Raw genomic sequence first — 20,644 nt, 5'->3', positions numbered from 1 at the left:
AGAGTCTGTCTGAAGACTCCTAGGTCTCTGTGTACCATGGGTGGATCTGTGTGCGTTTCTGTGGATGTTTACTTTCAATACACATGATGATATCCTTTCCAGTTATGTAATGGACTGCACAGACATAAGTAGTCCAACTTGCAGAAGATACATTTCTACATATGATATGAAAGCAATTTACTATCTCCCATAGTTGCCTATGTACAACTAGTCATTAAATGTTGTTTTTAATGTTTAATTGATACACAGCAGATCAGAAAGTAGAGCCTTCCACAATGTCAAGTATATGCGGCTGAATCTTTATAATGTTTGGTCAACTATGTACCAATATTTTTTTAATTTCTGTAAAACATTTTTCCCTACATTTAGAGCCCCAACTGTACGGACACCTGATGATACATGAAACTTTACTTCACATTAACTGTGTTCAAGAAAATGGCCTGTTCATTCCTGCAGCGCGCGAGAGCCTTTCAGATCTTCACAAAAAGGAATCCTTATGGTCTCATCTTCCTATACAGGAGCACTCCCCGTTATTGAGGTCACCCAAGATAGATCTAGAGGCCCTAGTGCCAAAGGAAGTGCCTCCTAAGGAAGTAAAGGAAAGCGAAGAGATCTCAGATGATGTGTTCCAACCAGAAGAGGAATCACACATGAATTATGGTTGTGTTTCCGAACCAATACCAGCATCCGACTGTTTATCAAATGAAGTCAGGACAGGCATTCTCTGTGTATCTAAACCAGGCACAGAAGAAGACAGAGAAAGTCACGTGGCCTGTGTTGATCACGAGGACAAGGTAGACAGTGTTCTGGAAATAAATGAATCGGATAAAGTCAAATTCTCAGAGGTTCCAAACAAATTTGATGGGGAACCAGCACCCTACAACACAGAAAACCAGGAGTTAAGAGAAACAGAACAGGTGGAATTTATGATGATCCATAATGTGCAAACTATAATAGGGAAATCAGGAGAAAGCTGTGATGATGGTCCAGAAACTGTGGAAATCAAACACACAAGGGATCTGGCTGATATATCAGAAACAAACACTAACAGTGAGGCACAAAAAGTCTCTTCAGTAATATCAATTGATACTTCTTCTATAATTGTCCCACATTGTGATAGAAATGAAATAAACATATCTCCACCTGTACCAATTCTAGAAAACGGTTCTCACTTAAGCTCAGATGGTAATTGTGTTGCGTCATGTGATACATCTGCACATAAAACATCTGAATCACAAAGGGCTCAGAGAAACAGGGGAGTCTCCCCAGCTGTTATGGACGTCATGCAACGGCTGCAGCTTGACTCTTCATTTTCTATCCCACACTCCCAAAACATAAACTCCTCAAAGAAACTGAATTTGGCAACTCGCTCATCGTCGTTCAAGAGTAACACTTCCACTGCCAAGGAATTCCAAGGCATGCTCCAGCCAAAGATGCAGATTAAGAAACAGGAGAAGAGCGTTCCACCTCCTGGCCTTTTCTCCCCTTCCATGTTGCAAAGGAAATTATCTAGAGCAGTTTCATTGTCTAAGAATATCCCAGAGTCTCAACAGGTTCTTGCAAAGAGAAGCCTGATGACAAAGTCTAGAAGCTCAGACACAGACACCCAAACTCCAATTATAAGGTCACAATGCTCTGTTCTTGGTCCATCACCATACAGAAATTCACTATATTCAGGGCTGGTGTTGAGTGATATGAAACTGAAAAACAAAGTGTTGGTCGATACCCAAAAGGAAGGTGAGACATATCAGCCTGATTCCAAAATAACACAAAGTATATCGACAAATGAAGGGCCACACAAGCCTTGCTTTCTGCCTTTTAACTTCCAAAAAGAGAATCATTCAGATAAGGTATTAGATGGACCTGTTTGTCTTTCTCCTGGTTCCCCAATCATCATAGCAATCCCCTGTCCTCCGTCCATAAGGCAAACTCCAGCATCCACAGTTTCTGAACCAAACTCGCGGGTACAGTCCCCAATGACATTGCGTTCTAGAATGTTTTCGCCTCCCCCCAGTAGAAACCCTTTAGGTCCAAAGTCTCCTCATATCCCTTTCATCTCCAACACCAGAGCATATTCTTTTACCCCTCTTTCCTTTAGTAATTTGGAGAGGTCATCTTCATCTTCTGCAAGTTCTACACCAACTTGCACAAGTCCCCCGGCTCGCCCGTGGTCACCTGGATTTCCTTTCCACTCTAGGAAATCTTGTGGAAATAATATACCAAGTCCTGGAGACAATCCTATCAGCCCCAGTGCATTACATTCTCCGTCTGGGTCCTCAAATGAAGAAAACAGGTACTTGTGTTTTAACAGATCTCCTCCATGTCCGGTTTCTGATGCTAATTCCCTCACCAGTGGAATCAGTACACATGAGCTAACCAGCATCCACTGGCCTGATGTCCGTGAGCTACGCTCAAAGTATGGACCCTTTAAAACACAGAAATCTACCAGCGTAGAGAAGAAATATGATTTAAGGTCCCAGACCTCATTCAGACAATGCAAGTCTCTGGATGAAGGACCAAATCTATTCCCTAAAACTGCAAGTTCTCTACCTTCAGCCGCCTCACATTCCCCAGCAGTAGAACCCAGCGAAAGTGTACAGCAATGCGGCATCTCAGAAAAGTGGGACTCTTCTGACGCAAAAGAAAAAGCCACCTTAAAGGCCAGTTATTCCACCACTGTTAACATTCAGATTGGTGGTAGTGGCAGAATAGCATCTTTCAGCAATGCCCAGGTGAGTCTAACACATCCCCTCCTGCAAGCCCCCGAGTCCCTCTCCTCACGGAAGATAAACATTAATGGAAGCACCTTAGAACATAAAACAAAACTGTGATTGCTAGCAGACAATGAGGAGAAGACAGAGGACCTAAATCCATTCTACGTTTACGAAGTCACAGTGAGCTACGAATAGGAAATACTGAACCAGAGCATGTAGAACCATCAAAACACTCATAAAAAGGAACAATGATATATACCAAAGATAAGACACGGCAATATGCCTTTGTGCACTTTTTTTCTACGTAGAACTTTGTGACAATGTGCCAATACGTCTGACTCCATGACTGTCAGCTGGACTTAATAGTAAAAAGGTTCAGTGACAATGCACTTACAATGAACAATTTGCACCAAAGATCCTAATTAAGGTCTTTGTATTTAGCAAAAATACACCAAAGAATGCTTTGATCTTCCATAGATACCATTCATCCACCAAAGTTGTGGACATAAGACAATGTATCTTGAGGGATATTACCATTACCTATGTCTGCTCTCTGTCTCACAGTACTGAACAATTATATTGTGGGCCATGGTATAGGACACATACATCCGACATGCACACTGAGGAAAAAAAACAAAGAACATTAAACATACATAAGATATTAATCACTGTAAGAAAATCCATTTTCTCTGGTTTTTCCATGTAAATATCCTAACTTCATCTGCCATATTTTAATTCTTTAACACCAATCTCGATTTTTAAAAAATCTTTTTTTTTTTTTTTTTTTTTTCTATACAAATAACCACCTGTGTTTACATGAAAGGGCATACTCTCAAAATCAGGGAAACGTCTTTATTCTTTACAGGTACATTTAGATGCTAGTTTATACTATTCTTTATCTACACAACAAAGGTTTAAGCTTTCTCCGCACCTGCCCAATAGATGGTCTGTGAACTGACGATGTTGTATATTTGGGCTCTACTACAAAGGTAAGGCATTCTAAGCGACCATGAAACAAGATGAGCTGTGCCTGCTACAATGGAATAAGAAAATTAATGTATTATTTAGCACTGTTTATTTCTGCACACTCTCGCTAAAATAATGATTTAATCATAGACGTTGAGGAACTTTTCACAATCATGTTAATCACTACAAATTTTCTGTAACTAGATTCCGGGGAGTAATTGAAAGGTCGAAATTTGTTTGAGAACCTCTCGATAAGCGTTTGCAAACAGAGTGGTGTCACCCATATTTAAAAAGGCTTCCGAGTCCCTGTTACTAATGTACACTGCACCTTAGAGGAGTAATATATTAAATCATTTCTTGGTTTTATGAAGGTAAAGTTGCTCCAATTTTCTTGAAGCAGAACATTTGGACATATATCTGACATTATTTTCTCAGGCTCTAAATATAGTTAATACTGTACTTAACCACCATAAGTTGATTGCACCTTGCCTGCAAAAATGTCAATGAGCATGATGAACCGTGTCCTGTGCATGAACACCATGGGCCTGAGACATTAAGGAGAGCAAAGCAATAAAAAAAGGAGTAACTTTGCACCTGGGCAAAACCATGTTGCATTGGAGGGGGAGGTAAATTTTAAATGTGGGGACAGAATTATAGTTGGGGTAGGGCATGTTCCAGATCAAACTTAAATTTAATTGGAAAAATAAAGCTATCAAGTATTTGTGTGCTAGATGAAAAAAACGCCAGTATTTAACGTCTGTGCAAAATAATAAACTAATTTGCACCCCTTGCATTGTAACATGGTTTGTCCCAGAGAACATTTACTCCTTTTTTTGCCTTACTTTCCTTAATGACTCAGGCCCAATGTATGTACATTTCTATGTAAGGTATAATTATATATTTTGTACATGCAGTTTCTATAAGTAGCCACATATCTGTGTCACGTCTTTGTAACTGTATCAACAGTGTGTATCAGTTTGATTGTTCCTGTCCTCCACCTATAATTATCCTGAAGACAAATCTAATCCCCATCATTGTGCACGCACTTATTACATAGGAGTTATGTAAGAAAAGTCTTATCCCCACTAAATTACATTGAAATTTAACTCAATGCCGCAAGAGTTTCATACTCATCACTTTCCAAACTCTACGAGAATATACATTGCAATGTGAGACAAATCCTAGCATGTCCTGTTAGTCGGGGGAGGTCATCCACACTATTATCTCACCACTTCCCATAGAGAGGTTCTACCCTCCACTCATAGAGGAGCTTCAGTCCCACCACTTTTAAATTATTAACCCAACTCTAGTCCAGTTTCCAAACTTTGCAAGCACTTATCATAGATCCTATATTTACACCTTGAGAATAGTGTATTCTCCATAATGAGAACAATCATTCATACGGAGATATTGCATACAGCAAGGAAGCTGTGTCTTGTACATTAGCATTCATATCCGTATAACTTAGCGGTTTTTATTCCCAGTGAATTGATGCAGATACAAGTCTTAGAGATGGAGGTTTGGGTGGAGTTTACTTAAGGAGCAACTAAAAAAAACCACGTAATTGTCATATACGAAACATAAAGGTAAATGTACTGATCAGTGTTAACTTTACGTTTTAATGCAGCTTTGTTAAAATGTAAAGTGTAATGGAGTATACACTACCCTACAAACTGGAAAATACACATTCCATAGTTCTTGTGGTATATGAGGTGGCTGTTGTGGGTCATTTAATCTCTAATATCAAAGGGAAGCATGTTGGTTTATTTCTTTCAAACTTGCACTGCCTGTATCCCAAGATGTGAATACACCAAACTCTGTAGGATATTTGTTATCTAGAAGACTGCACGCCAATCAGCTCTAGTGTTCCCTGTTCTATACCTCCCTCTCTTTTCCAGAATGATGACTGTGGAAAGATGTCCCGTCATCCCTTCAGGGAATGGGACAGAATCATAATTCGATCTACTCAAATATAAGCATTCCCGTTGTTATTTAATACACAGACATTAAATTATATTAATGTTCTATAGTGGGGTTAGTTGCTTATCAGTTTGGATGTTTCCTTCTGTAAAACCACAACAGTTATCATGACATTTGTGGTTGAACATGAAACTTCATAGCCCACACCCTAATGCTCATCTTTGCTGCAAATCTACTGGGTTTAGAACCACCTTAAAAGAATAGTGTCTGAATCATCTAAGATTATCCCGATTATGTTTACAGTATCGTTGACCAGTTGTTTTAACTTTGTAACTATATTACCTTTTAACTTATTTTAACTTTCCTCAGTAAAACAACACAGATACCGTACATTCTTATTTGTTAAAAGGGAACCATTTGAGTTGATTTTTTATTTGTTAAAATGTTTATATTCAGGCATAGAGGTGCGAGGAAAAATGAACGGAGATTCCTTACCGTAACGGCTGGAAATGAGCTCAGCCGGACAACACGGAGATGTCCGACGGCAGCTCATGGCCAATTGAATCTACCCAACAGAGTCGTTATATGTTCTATTATTACTAATGATTGCTTTTGGCTAAGTGATGATGGGAAAGTTAGTTGCAAGTCTAGGGAATGGAGAGATTGCGAGATTAATGTATGTGAGCAACACTAGGGGAGAAGATTGAATCCTGGTTGAAGTCCCTCGCTCATGTAATATCTGCAACCAATGCTGGGGGAGAGGCACTGAATTCATTGCGGATCTTGGCATTCACCGTAGATAATATATGAGCGAGGAAGTTCCCCAGAATATCCGACTGTGATTTGGCTGCAGAATGTGATATGACTAGAAAGATTAATATTTCTGTCTTAGCATGACACCCTCTCAAGTTAAACTACAAACATAATAGTTAGCTACTGCTTTGACGAAACAGTTTCCACTCATGATTTAATGCTAAAATATGTGTAGAGCTCAGGAGCAAGTGCAGAATTTGTACGTGGTGTCACTTTGTCTTTCATGTTCATAAAACACCTTTACAGTCATTTTTTTTAATGTCCATTTACTATAGTACAGTTTAATATATCTGGAATATATTTTTCTAAGGTGGCCCCTCCCGTTAGCTGAGCGCTATAGGCTGTTCCATGCAGCCGCTTCTCAGTTTTTTCTCATAGCCCAAGCTAAAAATCGAGAGGGCGTGGAGGATGAGTCTGACAACCAATCACAAGATGCAATCTCTTCTCCTGAACCTCTTGTTTATACAGCCCCGTTGCAACCATTTAATGTTGGCTAGCAAAATATAATTTTTTTTTTCCCTACAGGGTGTAGCTTTAAAACAAGCACATTTCTTAACATCAGGGCAACTGTTAATAAAAGTATCAGTTATACCTCTGTATGCAATGTATATTGTACTTTATGGTACTTGGCGGATATACTGTAACAATGAACATGTAATAATGTATCTGGTGTTAAGTAAGGGACTATATAATTTTTATTAAGGTATCGAGGGAAGTTACAAGATAACAAAGCATTTAAAAACATTAGCCTGTCACATGACTTTGTTTATTAGAGAGTGCGAAGTGCTAATTGTGGCTTATTGCAAGTACAGGTGTTTGCAAACATGAAAAACAATGGAATTGTTTTTTTTTGCATGAACTTGTTAATGCAAACCACTATCCTAAATTATACAAATTAAAGAGTACAGAACATACACTATGTTAATAAATCATAGATAAAATGACTAATAATACCTTTGGTACAGAAAAGGCACAATTCCAATACACTACAGCCTATAGTGGGCTGAAGTCAAGTTCAAGAGATGGGCATGCCAGCATGTGTAATGGCCGCTTCTTCATGTATGACAACCTGGAGAAATTCAAAGCATCCCCATTATAAACATGGCACTGACAGGACAGAATGAATTCATCGCCAATCACTCTGATCAAAGCTAACATCTGATTGGTTGCTATAGCTTATGGTGTAGGCACCATCTTATTACATGAGTCTGTTTGAATATAGTACCTCTCTAATGGTGCAGAATAAATAATAGTCTTATACACTACATTGCAGCAAGCTAATGTTGGGGAACACACTTAAGCCTAAAATAGTATTTTACAGTTTAATACAGTACTGTTTACGGACCAACCCTAGCCCAACACGGAATGGTACATAGCAATAGGTTGTTTTAAATGTACATGCTCCTGACCTCCATTGTGATATCAGAGTCTTCATTTAGGGTGCACTAAGGTTAAAGGACAAATATGCACCTCATTATATTTATATGGGAGGTGTAATAAAAACTTGGGAGGCAAATCATCTGTGTAAATAGATTTGAGCAGTTATTAATCCCAATTACCTGTGGCTCATTTTATATAAGTGTACATTACATTTGTGTAATCTTTTTGTATTGTCAATAAAAGAAACACTTACTAGAACTTAGTTTCATTGATTTATTTTCCAGTGTGTGGAGTGTTCTATAAGGTTTTAGTGAGATGCCTAATACAATACCGTTCATTGAAAATATATGTTAGGAAAGAGAGCGAGGTTTGAGTGCCGTACCTCCATTGCAGCTCTGATTTTCAGTCCTATTCCTCTTGTTATCACTCCTGGGACACTAAATTATAATGTTTACATTTAATTGCATTTACCTACATGCTTTTTACATGAGGTGTAACTTTCCTTATCAGGGCCCCATATCCCCAAAACTGTACCCCTTATTAAAGATTTGATCTAATTATTAACTTATCCAATGGTAATACTATGTTTTCATTTTGGGCACTTATTCACCTTTATATGCATCCCAGGATTTTATCCGCCTTTACAGCCACTGCCTGGCCCTTTGTGTTGCTAAATCCTCACATTGCTAAATCCTTTTCAATCTTAACTGTGTTCCATTGACTGTGTAATTAGAATAGTTATTAGATTACTTGGCGTAAGTGTATAACACTTCCAATGAAATCAAATTTCTTCTGCCAGGTCATAGCCTAGTTTACCTAGTTGCCTAAATTATTTTGTAGCAAGTCACTATCCTGTTCTGTTAATCTGTTTTTCAGCTTCAATCTTTGCTAACCTGATTGTCTTTTTACATGTTATGCTTCAATTCAAGTATTCCCTTAACAAATCTTCAGTTACTTCTAGTTTAAACAAGTTAAATGCTTCTTCTTTTCCCCCATATTACCTCCAATACTTTATTTAACCCCAATGGTGGCATTTGATCCGGAGAAATGTGATTACTATATGGAATGTACTTACAGCAGTATTTATATAAAGTAATTGTACACATTTTCTCATGCGGTCTTTGTGAGGTTCTCTAATCTGATCAAACATCAGTTTGTGTAACTCCCTTTCATAACCTTTTATTGAAACTCATGTCAAATTTTACCATGTTGTGATCAGTATTTAATAAATGCCCCCTTACCTGTACATTATATATATTTGCTCTATTTGATATTGCCTAGTTCAGCAATGTTCCCTCTCTTGTTGGTTCTTGTACTACTTGTGAAAGATAGTTGTGCTTTTTGTACCACAACCTATATTTTCATTGTCACAATTTATAGATAGTTACATATACTTAATACCCTCATCATTTCATATCTTTTTTTTCATTCCAAATTCATTACCCAGTTATTACTTTTCTCCAGCTAAGTTTCAGTTATACATATTTTAAAAATAGTGCACATTTGAGTTTATAGATAACCCCTGTGATTATTACAGTTAATGAAATGAAGGATGTCACTGGATTTTGACAGATGTTTTAGTTTGGTTTGATGTAGTAACATGCTTGTCATGATCCACAACAATCTGTGCTTTGTAATGTAGGGGATAACTACATATTAGGAGCATTAGTCTTCATGAAATGATTGTGGACTAACCAGTCTCTAGGTTCTGGCATTTATTGCATAGATCTTAAAAAAAAATTGACCTAGAATCAGTCCAAACAATTAAGAGGTCATCAATGTAACTTATCCGAAATAAAAATGTTGGTGTCCATGTTTTGTGTTTCATCAGTCACACCAGACCAGGTACAAGTTCACATGTCTGATAAAAAAAAAATAACGAGTTTCCATTGCAGTCCTCCTAAGCTGGTGGTATTGGCCTCCATGAAAGCCAAACGGAATTGTGATCCAATACAAATTTAAGAAGAGATAACAAACTGATTCCTAGAATATTGGCTACCAATATTCACTGAAATAATGATCAACCATTAATTATTTGTCGTGTGGGATGCTACTGTTTAGAGCCTCAACATCTGAAAACAGAGTGGGTCCTGACACTTGAATGTCACACAAAGTTGACCATGAATGGTCTCAAAAGTTGATCAATATAAATTCTAATGCTCTCTGTTAAGGACTCATTGCCTGATACAGATCTTAGGCAAAACGTAAAAAAGTTGCAATCCTCAATACGTGCCTACATAAATATTCTAATTCTGTTTTGAAGATTAGTCAATTCAAATAGCTTTGAGTTCTGTAGTACAATGAGCCGCTTGGTCATTTGTTAAGACCCTATAGCATTCCTTCACACATTCAAATGTTCTTTTAAAGGGTGTAGGGACTTTTGATTTACTAGGTATAGATTTGCCGTTTGACAGCGAGTCTGGTAGCAGATTACATGAAATAAAGCTATGAAAAATGAGTAAATAATGCTACTTAATTTCTCAATAAGAACTTTCAGATTCTGGTTCAAAGTCTATGGCTGAGACCTGACAACGCAGCTGTGAAGGGATAGTCCCATTGTATTTTAACATTTTGCTGTTTCCTTACTACCAAAAAATGTTTTAATGAATTAATAATAAAGATTTGCTTTTTAACTGTGAGGAAATAATTAAATGTGGATATGATACATAAACTAATTAGCTACCAGTGCACTACTTAAAATAAATTCTGCTCTCTGTTTCTATGTATCTTATAAGTTTAGTAGTAGAATCTCCCTATAGAAAATACTGATATGACTTTATATCTGAAAGGGAATTCATAGCTAAATTAAATATCTCTACAGAATCGTTTCTTCCTTCTCCTCTATAGGGTACAATTTCATATTGAGGGTTGTAGACTATGTCACCACCAACCCAGAGGCATTTCTGCTATTAAATGACATGGTCAGGCATCTGGCCAACAAATTGGTGCAACGTCTTTCCAGATTGTCTGCAGAAAGCTCTCCTCACAGATCAAGGCACAAACTTTATGCCTCGTTTAGTGAGGCTACTGAAAGACCAATATGTTGGCCTAGTTGAACATTTTAATTGTACAATAGAGGTGATGTTGAGAAGATTTATTTTAAATGAGGAAAACTGTGATAAACGCCTACCCCTCTTAATCTTTGCTGTCTATGAGGTGCACAATATTGCTACTGTAACCGTCCGGAATAGGAGTCCAGTAACAGTAAGGAAGGTAGAGCCACAAGAAGATAATAAGGAATGGTCAACAGTAACCGGGTTCGGAACACAGTAAGGCAATAAGCAAAGGGTTCCAGAAGAGGCGTAGTCGAGGACAAGCAGAGGTCGGTACACGAGTAGTCGATAACTGAATTCAGAATGCAGCAACAGGAACTAGATTACAGGCAGAAGTACAATAATCTGGCAAGGAAGACAGGAACAGTCAGGGTTTATATAGGAGGTCGAGAGAAGGCGCCATAACATGCTGGAACATCAGGAGATCAATGAACCTGAGCTAGAAAACAGAGAAAGCACAGAACTGTCCAGCATCCAGAATAGCACAGTCAGCAGAGCAGCAGTCCACAGAAACAGAAGCTTCTGGGTTCGAATCCTGACAGATACACAGCTAGGGCATTTGGTTGTCAAATACACGTTAGGCTTTGAGAAGTTTGTAAAAGAGTCAATAGTAATCCTTGGTATGTGTGTGTGTGCATTTTTAAAAGTGTACACATTTTATGCAGCTTTATGGCTACACAATGTGCTATTTTCCTGTTAGACGTCGGCTTACTATTGGCTAGAGTGGGCATATTAGAGATAAGAATAATTATTATTATTATTGGCTAAGCACTGAACGTCTTACTGTGTCATTTGTGATTATTGGTCATATTGCCAATGTGCCATAAAAGTCACAGTCAGATAATTAACAGGCATATAGGGGAGGAGAGACCTTTGTCTTGTGAACTTTGCCTGAGGACATCTTGTATGTTGTTTGAGATTTGGAGATTCCCTGCCTTTTCCTATGGCTGGCTACTATTTTTGCATGCTGATTTTATACTCGAAGCTAAGCAAAACATTACCTAATTTTCTGGTGTATATGGTCTTATTCTTCTCCATGGCTTTTACTGAGGTGCAACTGAGCAACTTAACACAAAGGGTGGTAGGGAACAAAGAATTTCAAGAAATGTTGAGGTTGGGGATCATTTAGAGTCCCATATTGCTGGTCCCAAACCCAAAAGAGAAGTACCCAGCTTTACGGTGTTTCCACATTTAACACCTACCACATGCTGCTGGTGGACAAGCTCGGATCTGCCCAGGATATTTCCACCCTTGATCTCACAATAGGATATTGACAAGTCGAAATGGCTGAGAAGATGAAACTCAAAAACCACCTTGTCACTCCCAGGGGACTAAACCAATTTGTAATGATGCCCTTTGGACTCCATGATGCACCCGTTTCCTTTAAACAATTCAATAATACAAAATTATAGTGTGTAATACCTAGATTACACATTCCTGTTTAGTGCCTATTGGTAGGTCCACCTAAATAGACTATATGTAGTCCTCCAGTCCCTCCATTCTGCCAATCTGAAGAAAACAGGAAACATGGAACCAAGTATCTAGGGTACATGTAGGAAACAGCTGTTTTAATCCATTAGGGATGGCCAAACAGCAATCTACCAGTAGATTGCAGTCAGTTAGCTAGTTGATCACAGCATTCCAAGTTGCACCTCTCGTCTTTGAAGTTAAACTTCTTTGGCAGCACCAAGTAAAAATCATCAGATGATCCGCTTCCCCCAGACCAGTACACTCCCCCCTGCGCTCCAGGCAACCAGCTTGCAAATCATTGTGCATGGTAAGTCCATTCGGGGTAGCACTCTCATTACAATACAGTGGGCCCCACTTCATCTGAAATACCCCTCTGAACCCCCAGGCCCCTGACTGCTGGCACTAGAGGGCTGTAGCCTGCACCTTCCGTCAGTGCAACATTTTCTAATCCCAATCTACTCTTGCTCCTGAGGTCTGAGGAGTTGCCTAGCAATTACCAAGGTGAGCTGCCCTCTTGTGTCCTGCAGACAGCAATCAGTACTCCCTTTGGAGCCCACAGTGCACCACTCATTAGTATCTGCAAATGGGGACCCAGGCTGTCAGTGAACTGTACTACACTGTTCAAGCAGAAAGTTGAGCTTTTAACCTGTACTGTCTCCTAACTTGCACATCCACATACTTGTGCCCTCCCTTGATTTGCACCTCCACACGCCTGTGCCCTCCCCAGGCTTGCACACCCACACGCCTGTGCCCTACCCTGACATGCAAATTTAGTCACATAATTTAGCAATTTGCAGCAAAGTGTTCCTTCTACTATGAGAAAGGTATCTCAACACTGTTGCTACTGCATCATACTTAACTGGACTATGTATCTGACGTTAGATTGTTAATGGCAAAATATTTTTGGTTTTTAGAGTAGATCACCAAGTCCAAAAGTCTGGCCACCCCTGCACAACAGGGGTGTGACCGACACCCCTGTGTCACAAACTAGAAGGTAAAAAAGAGAACTTAGCAGTACACCATCAACGTCTCCTAGTGTATGTGTAGGTGAATTATCTGTTATTCACATACTTGTTCAGCATATAAAGAGTGATGCTTCTAAACTCATAAGAGCACCCCCAAAGGGAGTTCTACTACACGGGTGAAATCAATATATCTAACATCAATATTCGGGGGAAAGAAAAAGAGAGATGCACAGAGTCTGCCTGGAGACTGTTCCTTATGTCATGAACGATAGTCAGAGCTATACGTAGATATTTTAGTGCCCTGGGCAAGAAAGATAAGAGTTTAATCCACCCTCTCTCTGCACCATGTTTTCTCCAGCCCTCTTTTCCCTGTTTTTTCCATCCTCCTCTCTTGCGTCTCGTGAATCAGGATGTTCCCCCAAGATCGGTACAGTTGGGAGGTATGCAAAACAAAATGATGGTACCTCTCAGTCGTCTTCCTTCTGATTTCAGCGAGTCCTCTAGAAATCCTCTTGTTTATAAAAAAAAATACTGTGTTTCTGAACTCACGTGTTGCATTTTTAAACTGTAGATGACTCTGGATGTGGGACACGTCATTCCTTTATTCAGTCATTTCTCCTATAATAATCCATTGTTTATGCTGCACAAAAGAATATTTTTCTAAATACTGAGACATAGAAACGAAGCTGAAGATGTGACAGGAAATATCTTGCAAATGTCCCAAATTCTTAATACTCCATAAAAGAACAAAATGAACAATTTTAATTCGTAATTGTGCACAGATCATAAAAAAAATTATAGATGTGGTTTATTTATTACAAGATGAAACATATATCGGAAAATTGGACAACACAATAAAAGATTTACTAGATGGGGCTAAAATTAAAGTTCAAAAGAAGGATGACCATTAATTGAAAACACCCCAAAAATACAAGAAAGAAAAAATTTGAGCCATTTCCAGAACAGACTTTATGGGAATCCAAAACATTCTGCATTCCAGGGGGTGGTTAAATTGGATACATGTAGACTCTGTGGCTGTCTGTAGAAGCAGAACTAGAGATCTGGTTCATCTGAAGATATAGGCACTAGGATTTTAGATACAACAGGGGTTACTATTAATAGGATCAAGTTCACATACTGTACAAAGATAAAGAAGCAATAGGCACAACGATCAATGGCTTGATGATGATGATGTCAAAAATATCAATTTCCGAGGTTTACTTATTTGGCAGGACTTCTTGATACATTGTCACAGTCATTTTGACAAAAGGTGCAAAATAGTTTTATTCTGCTTGTTATGCCAACCTGTTATGCAGTTCAGGTGTGTCTCCTTCTGATCGCTGATTGGAAGACTGCACTTTACATGTTCTCACCTGTCCTATGTCCTTCTCACCTTGTATCAAACAGTTCCTGACTCTGCATTCCACTCTCTCCTTGTTCCTGATGCCTAGCTTTGCAACTTATTGTTTCCTGTTTTTTGACACCTGGCTTTGCAATTTACAGTCTTGTTGGTTCCTGATATCTGGCTTTGAATCTACATTCTATTCATATAGCTCTACACAGCATCCTCTGGTAATAATCATTGCTCACTCTGCAGGGTACTTGCAGTAAAGACTGTGTTTTATTCCTGCATTACCACAAAGACTGAGTATATTTCTGCATTACCACAAAGACTGTTATATTCCTGCATTGCCACAGAGGCAATGTTACATTCCTGAATTGTCAAAAAGACTTCTATTTCTTTATTAATACAAAGTATGTATTATATTCCTGCCCTGCCACGAAGACTGTTATATTCCTGCATTACCTCAGAGCCTGTGTTTGCCCCCGTCTTCTTTTGAATACTGCAATATTCAGTGTGCTTGGATGCGGTAAATTTCAACAAACTCCATATTGTTTTTACTACACCGCTTGGAAATTCCTATGAATTCCTAGCAGCTGTCTACCAGGCAAATGGTTTAAGTTTAAAAGGCATAGATTATGAATAGAGACAAATAAAAGAGCATTTTCTCATGTGAAATTAAATAAACCTCAAAAGAAAATTCCCCAAAAAATCAAATGACAATATTTTGCCTTTACAACTAACCAAAAAAAGAGAAACGGTAAAATGTAACCATTGTAAAAAATGCTTTCATTTCATTTGTTTAGGACTCATGAAGGTGGTTAAATGTTTTACAACAACAAATAAACATTTCTCCTCCTCCTGAAATTAAAAAATATAAGAACCACAGCAGTACAAGAAATCCCGGGGTGCATACCATAACTTACATATCTTTGGCTGCATTTAAAGTGTAATAATTGAATACCATTCCATTTAAGAAAATAAAAGGCTTCTAACAATAAATATCATTCACAGTAAAACACAGAAAAACCTAATATTTAAAAGACAGTATAGTAAAAGCATATTTATTCTACCTGGTATATGCAGGGAATAAACAAAGGAGGCAGCAAATAAGACTTTCATCTAGACTGCGGACAGTCTATTCATAATTCACTAATATTACTGTATAGTACATGATGATATTTACATTCCAAACTTTGTTCCTCAAAACCTACCAGCCATCCACCTAACCTTCTCCATCATTCTTCTCCCCACCTCCCACTCCCCTGGTCGCGCTCCTCTTGAGCTTCATCCCCTCCCACTGACTCCTTTCGTGCCTACTGTTTCCCCTCCCTTTAGTATGTAAGCTCTTACGACCAGGGCCCTCTTCCCTTCTGTCTCAATACTTTTTCTTCTCCTCCAACGCCACTGTACTTGCTTGCTATCCTATATATGCTCGGAGCTATTGGAGTCTTCGGGGTAAATGTATTAATCTGCCCTGCAAAGTCACCGATATTCGGCGACTTTGCAGTGCAGATTTAAAACAGCAATGTCTTTACAGGCAAGTTTTTCCTGTAAAGACATTGTCATTTTAAACCTGCGGGGAGTCGTCCCGGAGCTGATGATAGCTCGTGTTGTGCCACTTATCACTGTATCCATTAATTTCTGAAATGTCAATGGCCTTCTTATCACTGGCAAGAACTGCTTCCACTGGTGCAGGACTTACACAAACAACATCATCCTCATAATCATTCTCATCAACATCCTCATTAGCGCCGTCATCAGCTACACAAATATCTCCCTCATCCTGTTGCAAATACAAATTGGTATCCTACATTTGTGTATGACCGGCTACACTAAGAGGCATACTGATGACAACCTGTTTGAAAAACGAAGGGATGTCATTGCAACATGGCTTATCCCGCTTGGACTCTCCTGAAGATATGTCATTTATAATAATGCCACCAATATTGTGAGAGCATTACAGCTGGGTGAAATCCATCACATTCCCTGTTTTGTTCACACATTCTACTTGGTGGTACAGAGCTTTTTGAAAAATGTCAGGGACATGCCAGAAGAAGCTGTCTGTGGCCCGAAAAATTTCAGGACATTTTCGGCATTCTGCAACAGCATGTAGGAAATTGCAGCAGCTCCAAGAACAATTCATTTTGCCCTACCACCAACTGAAGCAAGAGGTGGTAACAAGGTGGAATTCCACACTTTATATGCTTGTGAGGATGGAGGAACAGCGAAAAGCCATCCACACTTACTCCACAAGCCATGGCATTGGGAAAGAAGGGGGAATGTATTTTAGTCCAGCGCAGTGGAAAATACTTTCTGTGCTGTGCAGGGTGCTGAAACGATTCAAAGTAGTCACCTGTGAACTGAGTTCAGACACTGATAGCTTGAGCAAAGTGATTCCCTTAGACTTTTGGAAAAGCACCTTGAAAAATTGAAGGAGGAGATGAAACAAAGAAATTACGCTAACTATGTTGCACTTGTAGATGAAGTACTTTCATCACTTCGCCAGCATTGAAGAGTTATCAACTTCTGGAAATCGTATTACTACATTTTGGCGACTATGCTTGATCCTAGGTTTAAGAGCTATGACTTCTCTTTATTTCCCACTGTCCCAGATCACAAGAGATGCAATGAGGTCCTGGTGAGCAGTTGACAGCTGAAGTGGTACCTGACACGACGGCGTCCCCTACTTCAATTTCTTAGGCTACTGCTGCTAGGATAAAACTAAGCTTTTAGAAAAGATCCAATGATGATGCAGATGATTCAGCAGAACATTTTGACATTTGGTCTGGTGTAAAAGAATTGCCCAAAAATCGTGACAGCTCTGTCGTAAAATGAACTACAAATTCCACGGGGAAGGCATTTACTGGCATTTAGATCAAAGTACAGAGACTTCTGTAATGGTGGATTCCAGCCGGGATTAATTAGTATTGAGTGATGATGTACACACTGATGAGGGTGAGGATGATGACAGTGTAGATTGCAAGTGCTGGGATCTAGCTGATGCTGGGTATGCTTATTAATATTTGGGTAAAATAACATGTTGCCAATTTTATGTTTATCTACAGTAAACTTTCACCTTTATTAAAGATGTGTTTTTTCTTGAAAAAGGTAAAAGATTTTTTTTTACATTTTTGTTTTTAACATTTATGTTAAAGAGACTTCTGTAATGGTGGTTTCCTGCGGGGTTGAATTAATATTGTGTTAGGATGAAGTTTGTTTTCAATCATCTTTTCAATTGCTTCTCTCTCGTACGTGTGACCACATACTTTGTTTTTCACTGGGTTCACCATATTCAACCTGCCGGGGCACCCTGGATTAGTCTTCGTCTGATAAATACACGCATCCCAGGGGGTCAGTGCTCGTTGCCATGTGTTAGCTGTAGAATTACCACAGTTATCCAAGGGTGGAGCAATCAAAGGCACCATAACTGATTTAATGAGCCATTCTTGTCACGCCTGAGGATCTGTCTGTACCAAGACTGGGTTGTGTCTCTGGAGCTGGACTGGTGACTACGTGGACAAAGCTGGGTGGCCTGATAATGTTCCTCTGCATGTAGTGAATGGACAGGTGCACATGGTGATTACACTAGCAGAGGAGAGCAAACAGGAACTGGATTGCTTGACCGGACTGGAATCGGAATGCTGTAACCAGAATGGAATCCAAATGCTGTAACCGGAAGGCTGAAAGAGGATTGCTGTAACCAGACTGGAACTGGAATGCTGTAACCAGAATGGAATCAGAGCGGATGGACCAGATTGCTGGAATCGGACTGGAGCCAGAATGTAGACTGCACTGTCAGAGCTGGATTAATAGTAAGACTGTAGAGATAGCTAGCAAGACTGCAAACTGCTGGGAACCAGGTTGGCACCTGAAATACAACATTGCACTGGCAACAGATAAGGGCTCCAGGAAGTCCTTTTATAGTTGTTGATTCCTGATTGGAGACTGCAATCAGCTGCGCAGAAGCAGCACTCTGAGTTGCTGAGATGGATCAGGTGACTTTATCCAAGATGGCAGCTCCCATGGACTGGTTTTGGAGGGAATCTGAAATGGAGGCTGTTGTCACCCAATTGGCCGAGAGGAATCATGTAACCGAATTCAAGATGGCCACGCCCATACATTGGTTTTGGAGGGATCACTGGAGTGGTGAAAGACTGGACAGCATCTTACTGAGACGTCTGAAACCAACAGAGCCTAAGGACAACTTGAAAAGGCAGCGAAGAGGTAAGTGACAGAACCTGAGAGCCTGGTGTGTGACAATTCTCAGTTTCACTGAACCGGCCGTGTGCTCTGGGTGACGGCGATCTCCTCGTCTTCATCTTCCAAATCTTCGTCTGCAGGGGTCGGTGATACACCCATTTGTTTTCTCAGGCGTCTTAGCTGTTTTTTAAACTGGACATATTTATCATCCTGCCTCTTTTGGGCTTAAGGCAGCTAAGCTATTGGTAGCTTGTTTTGTGGGGGCCCAAACAAACCAAGCACTTCAGCCGCAATAGTGGAACTACTTATCACTGGAGTGCTTGGTTTGTTAAACCGTACATGTCCTTTTCAATATCTTACATAAGGGTGGGTGGGAGGGCCCAAGGACAATCCCATCTTGCACCACTTTTCTTTTCTGTCACTGCTGTGTGGAAATGTTTCCTAGGTGTGCTGTGAACTGCCATGTGTTTGTGCTTGCTGCAGTCTTTGGCCGAACGTGTATCAAAATAATATTATTACCTGTGAGGTGGTAAAAACTGACTGGAAATTAGTGCTATTGAGGTTAATAATAATGTAGAAACAAAGCAAAATTGTGTAATTTTAGCATACTTTAGCAATTTTTCAAAAATATACAGATCCAAAACCAAAACACGTGAGGGCGGTTTTGCCAAAACCAAAACACAAAGTTAATCCAGATCCAAAACCAAAACACGGGGGTCAGTGAGCATCTCTATTTTGACCATGTGGAAACTATATATATATTTGCACCCACACACTAAGTGCCACTTTCCTTAGGTATACCTGCTCGTTAATGCAAATATCAGCCAATAATGTGGCAGCAACTCAATGCATAAAAGCATGCAGACATGGTCAAGAGGTCAAAGCCATGCGGAAGAAATTGGATGTAAGTGACTTTTAACATGGAATGATTGTTGGTGCCCAACAGGGTGATCGGAGTATCTCAGAAACTACTGATCTCCTGGGATTTTCACAATAACAGTCTCTAGAGTTTACAGATAATTGTGTGCAAACAAAAAAAAAATCCAGTGAGTGACAGCTCTGTGGGTGAAAATTCCTAGTTAATGAGAGAGGACAGAGGAGAATAGCTAGACTGGTCAAGCGGACATGAAAGTGACAGTAACCGAATAACCATGCATTACAACACTGGTATGCAGAAGAGCATCTCTGAATGCACAGCACTTACAATTTTGGATCGACTACAACAGCAGAAGACCACATCTGGTTCCACGTCTGTCAGCTAAAAACAGAAAACTGAGGCTATACTTGTCCAAAGCTGCAAAAAATTGAAGATTGGAAAAATGTTGTTTGTTCTGATAAAACGTGATTTTTGCTACGACATGAAAATGGTAGGGGTAGATTTTGGTGTAAACAACATAAAACCATGGATCCATCCTGACTTGTGTCAACGTTGCAGGCTCGTGGTGGTATAATGGTGTGAATTTTTTTTTCTTAGTACACATTGGGCCCCTTAACATCAACTGAGCATTGTTTAAATACACAGCGTACTTGTCTTGTTGCTGACCATGTGCATGCCTTTATGGCCACAGTCTACCCATCTTGTGATGGGTATTTCCAGCAGGACAACATGCCATGTCACAAAGCACATGTCATCTCAAGCTAGTTCCATGAACATGACAATTTGGTCAGTGTATTCCAATGGCCTCCACGGTCACCCGATCTCATTCCACCTTTGAGTGAAGATTTGCAGCATAAATGTGAGTACTGTGAAATGTTCATGTCAACATGAACCAGGATTTCTAAAGACTAAAGCACCTTGATGAATCCATGCAACGAAGA

General features: G+C 39.5%; 1 protein-coding gene across 2 annotated transcripts in view; it reads left to right on the top strand.

The window, feature by feature from the left end:
* PLEKHG2 (pleckstrin homology and RhoGEF domain containing G2) overlaps positions 1-8,051 on the top strand; it is a 78,323-nt gene extending 70,272 nt beyond the window's left edge. For both annotated transcript variants that reach the window (XM_075186783.1, XM_075186784.1), the window contains one exon: positions 370-8,051. In XM_075186783.1, the coding sequence (XP_075042884.1) occupies positions 370-2,831 (2,462 nt within the window). In that variant the 3' untranslated portion in view covers positions 2,832-8,051. The remainder of the gene's footprint in view (positions 1-369) is intronic.
* The last annotated feature ends 12,593 nt before the right edge of the window (positions 8,052-20,644 follow it).

This window comes from Mixophyes fleayi, chromosome 9 (genome assembly GCF_038048845.1).
Source record: "Mixophyes fleayi isolate aMixFle1 chromosome 9, aMixFle1.hap1, whole genome shotgun sequence".
Classification (NCBI taxonomy): Eukaryota; Metazoa; Chordata; class Amphibia; order Anura; family Limnodynastidae; genus Mixophyes; species Mixophyes fleayi.
This window is presented reverse-complemented; position numbering and strand designations above follow the sequence as displayed.